Source organism: Alosa pseudoharengus, unplaced genomic scaffold (genome assembly GCF_046254945.1).
Source record: "Alosa pseudoharengus isolate Yale_2024_CS ecotype anadromous, Long Island Sound unplaced genomic scaffold, YU_APseudo_1.1 YU_APseudo_1.1_scf_14, whole genome shotgun sequence".
Taxonomy (NCBI): Eukaryota; Metazoa; Chordata; class Actinopteri; order Clupeiformes; family Clupeidae; genus Alosa; species Alosa pseudoharengus.
In genome coordinates this window covers 13,298,719-13,308,718 of record NW_027468609.1, presented here as the reverse complement: position 1 = coordinate 13,308,718, position 10,000 = coordinate 13,298,719, and the positions used below count along the sequence as shown (strand labels likewise).

General features: G+C 43.1%; 1 protein-coding gene across 2 annotated transcripts in view; it reads left to right on the top strand.

Annotated features, from left to right (window-relative positions):
• The window catches only part of sardh (sarcosine dehydrogenase), an 86,768-nt gene that overhangs the window by 47,693 nt on the left and 29,075 nt on the right, over window positions 1-10,000 (top strand). For both annotated transcript variants that reach the window (XM_076283901.1, XM_076283902.1), the window contains exons 13-15: window positions 6-119; window positions 2,850-2,988; window positions 9,929-10,000. The exon at window positions 9,929-10,000 is cut by the window's right edge and continues 42 nt beyond it. In XM_076283901.1, the coding sequence (XP_076140016.1) occupies window positions 6-119; window positions 2,850-2,988; window positions 9,929-10,000 (325 nt within the window). The remainder of the gene's footprint in view (window positions 1-5; window positions 120-2,849; window positions 2,989-9,928) is intronic.

Genomic DNA, 10,000 nt, shown 5'->3' with positions numbered 1-10,000 from the left:
TCAAGGTTTTGGACTATGACTACTATGGAGCATATGAGCTTCCCAAAAACTCGGACTACAAATACAACAAGCTGCTTGGAAAAGAGTACACTTTTGACTTCCCCCCTCATCATGAAGTGGTAAGTGAGTATGAGTGTGTGTGTGTGTGTCCATGTTTGTGTGTACTAAGTAGTGTCAGTAGTTATTTTATTTATGTGTAAAAATGTGTTTAATAAGAAATAGTGTTAATTTCGTCAGACGAGACGAGAGGAAATATGTTCGTCAACGACCTTTTTTTTCATGACTAAGACGAGACGATGACGAGACGGCAGTAATGTTCTGAAACACTGACTAAGACTATCTTAAGATGCATTATTGTTGACGAAAAAAGACGAGACTAAAATGTTTTGCATGAAATAAAAACTAAGATAAAATCTCTCTTCATTTTCGTCTACAAAAGGAGAAGACAGAATATCTAGCTGTTACGTTTTCAAAATATTCCGAATGAGTTCCTACGCAACAGCTTTCCTGTGGGCTAGTCTACGTGCTGTTGCTGCAACCCTGTGGCTGCAACACGAAACTACATGGAACAAGAACACTGGAGATTTATGCCAGAGTTAGCAAGTTAACTACCTAAGCTTTATGCCACAATGCTACATACCCAGAAGTTGAAGCTTCTTTCATACAAATTAACATCCCCCAGAATGTCCATACGAAAATGTTAATCATGTAATGTCAACTATTTAACTAGTTAGACTGATGATGCAAAGTTTGCTAGCAAGTAAGCTAATATGGAAAGTTCGCTAGCAAGTTAGCTAGGGCTAAGATGGAGAGTCTGTTTGGGGAATGTGTTGTGTTTGGGCGCATATCGCCATCTAGCGAGGCGGAGTAAAACATTAATACTTTGGTCTACGACGAAGTTTCTCAAACTTTTTCAGTTTCAGGACCCTAACTAACCCTAGCTAAAAAAAAATAAGATTAGACCTACTTCAACAGTAGCCTATAATTAGTCTACACTATAGGCCTACTCACTGAACCACCTTGCTTATTGTCTTTGCACTTGTGTGGATTCATACTGTATGATTTAAACTGGCATATCTTACATAGACAGTGTTGCAGAACTGTTTTTACATACAAGTTGGTTCAATATTGCAAACAACTCATCTATATTATATTTTACCACGTCTGCTCGCGGACCACTTGGGATAGCTTGCGGACCACCAGTGATTCCCGGACCACACTTTGAGAAACACTGGTCTACGAATATGACAGTGGTCCAGTCAAATCTTTTACTGTCTATGGTCAAATCCCAGCCGAGCTATAACTGTAGCTCGACTTACCTGTGCATGTAAACATACTGACTGACAAATCAGATGAGTAATTATAATTAAGCAATATAGCACGAGTGAGAGTGGGGTTGGTCATGGATATTCCCACGGGTGTTGTTCGGCCGTAGCCACGAGGCCGGAGGCCGAGTGGCGCAGGCAACAACAGCCATGGGAATATCCATGACCAATCCCACGATCACGAGTGCTATATAGCTTTTATACAACAATTCTACCACAAACTAAATAATCTGAAAACACCCCATTATTGTTTAAAAATGTTAATTTCGACATCATTCTTACGCATCAAAAAATAGTTCCCTTTTCAATAGACAGCGTCTTGGTTGCTAGGTAACCAACATTCCAGACCCCTCGTTATGGGTCTTTGTGGTTTACATGTCTTCTAGAAAGAAATGTTGAAATCACATTCATATCTAGGTTTGCTGCATGCATGTTACAAGGACACTGGGCCATGTCATGTAAGGGACATGGTACTGCAAAAAAACGGAAACATATTCTACATTGCAGAACCAGTCAACTTGATTAATGTATAGTGAATAAATGTTACACTACTGTGCACAGCCTGACGTGATGATGCTAGCATGTTAGCAGCGGTTAGCTAATTATGCTAACGTTTGTTATCTACAAGTCTCCTCCAAGTGACAATCATATTATACACAATGCTGGCAATGCTGAGAACAATTAGCATCCTCGTTTATCTTACTTACATTGAGTTGACTGTGTGGCTTAATCCACAGATGTGGTGAAGCACTGTTTCGTTATGGTTTGCTAAGGAGTAACCCATTGCTTGAAATAGTGGAGAGCTGGGTGTCAAATCTTCGCATTGTATCGCGGAGTGATTTATTATTAGCTGTGCTGAGTCTGAGTTGAAATGTCCAGGGATATTCCAACTCATGGAACGTCTCTCGGCCAATCAGAAACAAATAAATAGTTCCATAGAACCCAATTGTTGTATAACAGACGAGTAGCCCTGTGGACACTCAATATTGTTGGAAAATTGAGATGTGTGAAACACTATTTGACTCAAATGGTAATCAGAAATAATTTGTTATAAAAAAAAAGACTAAAATGTGTTGACTAAAACTGACTAAGACTAAGATACCTTTAGTTTTCTTTTGACTAAAACTATACTAAAATGACGAGACTTTTAGTCGACTAAAACTTGACTAACAAAAATGATATTTGAATGACTAAATATGACAAAGACTGAAAAGGACATTTTGTCACAAGACTAAGACTAAATTAAAAATAGGTGACAAATTTAACACTAATAAGAAAGTTGATGGCAGTGGACAGTCATAAACTCGTTTGTGAAATACTAATGTGTGTCTGTGTGTGTGTAATGAGAGAGAAAGAGAAAATAATAGCTGTTGTTAGTTTGTATGTTAGTTTGTTAGTATCTAAGTTTATGTGTGTTGTTTCAGATTGAAGGATGAGTACCGGTATGTTCCCAAGAGAAATAGATGCGTTGTTGGTGACGTTGTTATCTGTGTGTGTGTGTGTCTGTGTGTGTGTGTGTTTCAGATTAAGGATGAGTGTTTGACCTGCAGAAATGGAGTAGCTGTCTTTAACATGTCCTACTTTGGCAAGTTCTTCTTGACTGGCCCAGATGCAAAGAAGGCCGCTGATTGGCTGTTCACAGCAGACGTCAACAAAGCCCCTGGTAAGCTTAAATCAAGTGAGCACACACACACCTGTGGCAAGGGCGAGCACAGGCATGCAGGCACATACACAGCCCCACACCAGCAATACACACCATGTTTAATTAATTCTTGCATCCCTTTGAAATTTCCTTGGGCCCCAAGGACTATAACCTTCCTCACCATTGCACTGATGACACACATACACACACACACACACACACACATGCACACACAGGGCTCTATCTTCCACTCCAGCACAATTGACTTTGCGCAAATCGCTTTGTGGGCGGATCTTGGGCGCTGTTTCTATTGTACCGGCGGGATAATGACTGTTGCGCCCGACGCAAATCTAAAACGGGGTGGTCTGTAGTAGCTACATTATTCATGGGTGTGGTTTGGGCGTAACGTGCCATAAACCAATCAGAGCGTCATCTCACATTCCCTTTAACAACAGGCACGCTTGTTCCATAGCGGATTTCTATTATGATGGCGGATTTGCCAGGCGCAGCCAGGAACGGTTCACAGCGCTATAGTCAGTTGGGAACAGTTTGCTATTGATTTTTCCTCTTGACAAAATGTAATACAGAAATTTCACTCTCCGATGTTTTGGGATCACTCTCACTGAATCACGAGGTTATGAATCATTGGTGATATTTTTGCAATGTAATCTAACATTACCTCACTATAGACAATGCAGATCTGTCAGATAAGCTCTCCTCTCCCGTGCTGCTGCTGGGGCATTTGGGTTAAATGGCATCGGCATGCAGTTTAACATCACGTCTCATTAAGTCCTCTAATATTTCCTAATTTATGTCATCAACACATCCGTGATTCGTGGAATGTGTTCGCTAGATTTATACCTGTTTTTTCACATCGGACACCACACTGATTTCCCTCGTGTAGCAATATTTGTCCTTGTAATTATGTATGGTTTGGAGAAATGGAAACTGCGTCGTATAGATGAGAGGAGCAAAGTGCATTGCGCAACACAGGCGCCCAAGCAAGCGCTCCTGCAGGTGTAAGCTACGGCTGTACCTTACCAACAGGCAACTCAACAACGAGAAACAGTTTCCAAGTTGACCTAACTTTCCAACTCTGCACAGTATCCCATTAACTGCATGACAGTAGGCTATTTACAATATTATTTTATGTAAAGTAGAGCTTGTAAACACGTTATCATCAACTTAATGCACACACAACTTTTGTTTGAGCAGGAGAGAGAAATGGACGCAGCAACTACAGAAATTGTAGCGAAGGCTACTTGCTGCTTTATTTTACTGTCTATGGTTGCTGGTTAACAGCACATAATAAGCTTATTTAAGCAAATTCACAAACTCAAGACTTCAAGGCCATCATGGATATAAAACGTTTTTTTGAAAACAACGAAAGGATGGAGGGAGCATAGCAAAGTTTGGAGTTATTTCAGATGGGCTACAACAAGGTAGGCAAAATTGTGGTGCTTGTCAAAACCTTAGAGCAGCTGGAATAATGCTTATAGGCTGATGTTAAAGCGCTGTTACGGCCAGCTCGTGAACAGACCGCAACATAAAGGGAGACAACAACAATTTTCAATTTAACTATTTATTAACATTGATCGCAACATTAACAAACTAAAGTGTCTAGGGAGATGAATGTTGAAGAGTGCGTGTATGCGTGAATGTAAATGGCAGTAGGCTATCAGCATGTAAGATGAGTAAGTGAAAGGCAAAGGGGGAAAAGAGAAATAAAGAGGAGAGAAAGACTAACGTGCTAGTGTAAAGGACTATCAAAGTGCCTGCAAGAAAGGAGGAAAAAGTGCCTACCGAGAGAGATACAGAACCCCTTTTATAGCCCCACCCAATACAGGTGCATCTAATAATGTAATTAGCCTAACCAGGCCAAGGCCTGACCGTGCACTGACAGACCAGGACCTGAAGGGGGCACAGGGGGTCGTAACACCTCCCAAAGAGGTTTGTTCTAGAATAAACCTTAACTCAACAAGAAAGAATAACCACCGGTGTTCCATTCATAATACACCCTCATCCTCCATCCTGGGCCCTAGGACTAAGGAAAGATGAGTAGTTAAATGACCCATAAACAAACAAAAATAATTTAAATTTTACACAATTTAAATATTACACAAACACATCAGCTACGATACAGTCCTTTCCTCTGATGTCCGGTATACGAGCATACTGCAGAAGAAATAACATCCCACGCATAATGCGTTGATTCTGGGTCCGCATCAGATCTATAAAAAGTAATAGATATTGACCAGTGTGGATATCTATCGTACTCAAAGATGAAATCAAGTACTCCTCAAAACATTGAACCTTAAGGATAGAAGTTAACACCACTCTCACTGGCACCAACAGCAACACCAAAGGAACAGTCAATGTTCGAGCACAACATCAAAGGAGCTGCAGTAAGAAGAGTCCTTGCATTATCAACAGCCTCCTGACAGTTTGCACCCAACCCAAAGGAAACAAGTATTCACCGGAGATCTTAAATAGACCAGAACACGAACCCACAACCTCAGGGGTAGCAAGTAAGGTGTCCTCGGAAGACACAGAATCGGAGCCATCACCATGGTCCAAATTCTTATCCATGGCACGGACATCGGCACATGCCGAAAACACATCAGGTTGCCTGTACAAACACTGATCAAGCTTCTGTGGTACCTCAGGCACAGGCACCACAATAGGCGGCGGCACCACATTGATACTATCCCACACCTTCCCTCCAGCTAGATCATTACCTAGTATGAAGGAAATACCAGGCACTGGGAAAGATGGACACACCGCAACAACAATGTTACCGGTGATCAGCGGTGAGGATAGGTGGACCTGATGTAAAGGCACCTGAACAGGATTCATCCCAAAACCTGTGACCAACACAGTTCCGGTGGCGGTACAGTCAGAAAGAGGCAAAACACCAGCCAGCAGAAATGATTGAGCGGCCCCAGTATCTCGGAGTATGTGGACTGGCACTCTGGGTAGCTGATCAGGCAAAGACACAAAACCTTCAGTGATGAAGGGGGTGTAGTAAGTGTCCCTCCTGCACTCTTTGCACACATTGTCGGTCATCACAGACCCTACAGTTCTACCTTGCAAGCAGGACGAGCCAGTGTCGCACGAGGCTATCAAACCCACAGGTTTGGTGTTCTTACCCCGTTTGTTAAGGACCTGGCAGTCAGACACTTTGTGGCCCACCTTCTTACAATAAAAACAAACAACCTCTGCAATGTTAGGGGAGGGGCGGCCGGAATAAGCAGAAGGAGACGACCGTGGAGAGTTACCCCCACCTACAGACTGTTGTCTATTTCGGGGAGGACTTTTCGGTCTATCCTGAGGGCCTTCCCAGTAGCCATCAGAAACACGCTTATGGGTAAGGACAAACTTATCTGCTAGAACAGCAGCTTCGTCCACCTTTCGCACATCCTGCTCACTCAGGTAGACAGCCACATCCTCAGGGAGACAGTTCATGAAGTCCTCCATGAGAACTAGTTGTTTTAAATCTTCCCTTGATTCTGTATTCTGGGCTGTGCACCATCTGTCAAAGAACCCTTCTTTTTCCCGCGCAAACTCAACAAAAGTCTGCTGCTCAGACATCCTAGCATTCCTGAACCTCTGGCGATAGGCTTCAGGGACCAGTTCATATGCATGTAAAATAGTGGTTTTGACCACATCATACTGGCGAACTTGGTCAATGCTCAGAGCAGAAAACACACCCTGTGCTTTCCCTGTCAAAACACATTGAAGTAGCAGAGGCCACACTTCTTTGGGCCAGTTAAGGGTGATCGCCACTCTCTCAAAATGAGAAAAGTAGTTATCCACCTCCTTCTCTGAAAAGGGGGGGACAAGGCGGATGTTTCTACTAACATCAAAGTTAGATGGTTGGGGACCTAGAGAAGGAGCAGGTTGAAGAGATTCACCTTGCATGGCTATCTCTAGCTCAAGCCTCTTAACTGCTAGCACATGTTCACGTTCACGGTCATGTTCTTCACGTTCCATGCGCTTAAGTTCGAGTTGAATCTCAAGCCTACGAAGTTCTACCTCTCTCTCTACCTCCAGAGCCCTTGCTTCCTTTTCAGCCTTCAGCTTCTCAAGCTGCAGTTGTTGGTCTGTTAAAACCACTGTTTTCTTAAACAGGCCTTTTTGCATGAGCTGGTTGTTTACAGCAAGGAACAAAGTCTCTTTTCCTTTTTTCTCTTGAGCTGTGATAAGCAGCTCATAATGCTCAGCTATTTTCCAAAGTTGATCTTTAGTCAACTTGGACAACAGGTCTTCAGAGGGGCTAGCAATGAACTCTTCAGGAGTCGCCATACTCCTAACTTGGTGAGATGCCAACTCACTAGACAAACCAAGCAACACAATAAAATTCACAAAGCACTTGCTAAACAACCCCCAATAGGAACAAATGCAGTGCAAGCTACCTTTATTTTATCTTCAGCTTACTTGGGCTACTTTATAAGAAGCAGCTACAAAGAGGCACACACCCAAGTACAAATAAACAAAACAAATTGAGGCACAATATAATACAGGCTACTTCCCCACACAGATAGGCAAGTCAAGCTACAATCTAATTAAGACAGATTGTACGCAAAACAAGCCAGCACAATACACAAAATTTACTTCACTTCTACCACAAAAGCCAAGTAAACTTTATCAAACGTTTCCGTTATCACGTCACTCATTCACTGAAGGCAAAAGTTACTTTGAATCCACCTGTAGTGGCAAATTGAGGCATAACCTCCACAAAAAAGTAACAGCCTAAGCGTTCGCTCGCATAGGCTAAAATCACCAAGAGATTAGCTATACAAATAACCATGAACGTGTTCAATCTATAAATAGATCTGACACACATTCAGTAACAAGCGATATACCGCTCCAAAATACACAACACAGCGAACGCAAAACGCCAAACTTACTCTACTGACACACATAGAAATGGTTCACTTACCAAACACGCAAACAGAGACCAAAATACTCAGCACATCCAGGTGAAACCACCAGCCGGTCGCCGCCGATATCCCACTGATGAAAAACAGTCCTCTGGAACTCTAAATAACCCCAAAACGAGCTATCTGGCCTAGCTGATCTTCCAGGGCTTGCCGGCCTCGGGGCGACTGGTTAACGCATAAACTCGCTACAGTAAACTGTACGAAGCGTGCCCCCGACAGAAGTAGATAACTCCCGACCAGGATTACCCCTTAAAAAAAAACTAACCCAAACAGAACAAAATAACAAACAGTGTAACGACGGAAAGGCAAAGCCTAGCTGAAACACTCTTCCTTACCAGAGACTGACGTTAATTAGCCGCGCAACCAAAAGACGTGCTCACCTGGATGCAATGAGTCTATGATCCCGTTTTCGATCCCTCTACCAAAAAGGTTTCGCGGACGAGTACCCCAATTTATGTTACGGCCAGCTCGTGAACAGACCGCAACATAAAGGGAGACAACAACAATTTTCAATTTAACTATTTATTAACATTGATCGCAACATTAACAAACTAAAGTGTCTAGGGAGATGAATGTTGAAGAGTGCGTGTATGCGTGAATGTAAATGGCAGTAGGCTATCAGCATGTAAGATGAGTAAGTGAAAGGCAAAGGGGGAAAAGAGAAATAAAGAGGAGAGAAAGACTAACGTGCTAGTGTAAAGGACCATCAAAGTGCCTGCAAGAAAGGAGGAAAAAGTGCCTACCGAGAGAGATACAGAACCCCTTTTATAGCCCCACCCAATACAGGTGCATCTAATAATGTAATTAGCCTAACCAGGCCAAGGCCTGACCGTGCACTGACAGACCAGGACCTGAAGGGGGCACAGGGGGTCGTAACAGCGCACACAATGTTTAAAGCCATACACAACGGTAAATTGGAACAAAACTAAAGGTAACTTTAGCCTTTATAAGGCTGTATAAAGTTGTCCAAATTAATAGGTTGTAATTAGGCGTTGTTTTTGTAAAGATATTGCATGTAGATGTACTATATAGGCTACTAAATTTTTAGTTGACCAATGCACGAACAAAACCGGGAAACGGACAAATATTATCAAGCCTTTGAATGTTTCCATCTGTGCACAGGGTGTCTGTAGATCGGTGCATAGCATTCATTTCTGCAGGCCTGTGGCCATGCATGCGCCCTTAAAATAGCATCTGAATTTGCGCCACTGACTTTAGACCAGGAGGTTCCTGGTCTGTGGCGGAATTGTTTTCTGAAACAGCAAAATATCAACAGGGACCGTTTGCGCTGGAACACGCCCCCTCTTTTCGCTGAAACGCCCCCGTGGGCGCACATGTACCTGTGGAGGGAAAATTCCAATATGCGCTGACTGCAAAATAGGAGACAAAAGCGCGAGTATACAAAGTCAATTGCGCTGGTGTGCAAGATAGAGCCCACACTGTACATGTTCCATGGTATCATTAACAACATATAATCACACCAAATAAGCAAGCCGGTAATGCTCACATAATAACCATTCATTCCCCATGTTTGTCTTATAGTTACATACTGTACCACGCCTACTAATTCCGTGACAGCCCGTGTCCCTGTCAGATTGTTGTTGTTTTTTAAAGTATATTTTGGGCCCCAGCAGTGGCGCGACTGGCTGGGGCACCTGCACAGTACGCCGGCGACCCAGGTTCGATTCCCGCCCCGTGGTCCTTTCCGGATCCCACCCCGACTCTCTCTCCCACTTACTTCCTGTCAGTCTCCACTATCCTATCTGAGTAAAGCCATAAAAAAGCCCAAAAAAAAAGAAGAAAAAAAAAAGTATATTTTGGCCTTTTTTTGCCTTTTTTTGGACAGGACAGTGAAGAGTGACATGAAGTAAGTGGGAGAGAGAGATGGGGTGGGAAATGACCACAGGTCGGATTCGAACCTGGGTCTCCGTGGACACTCGGACACGTGCATGTAGCCTGCTGCGCCACAACCCCCCCCTCCCAGATTGTTTGATTGACAGCTCTGTTTGTCCAATCAGGTTCCACTGTGTACACCTGCATGCTGAATGGGAAGGGCGGAGCTGAAGCTGACCTCACAGTCAGCCGACTGG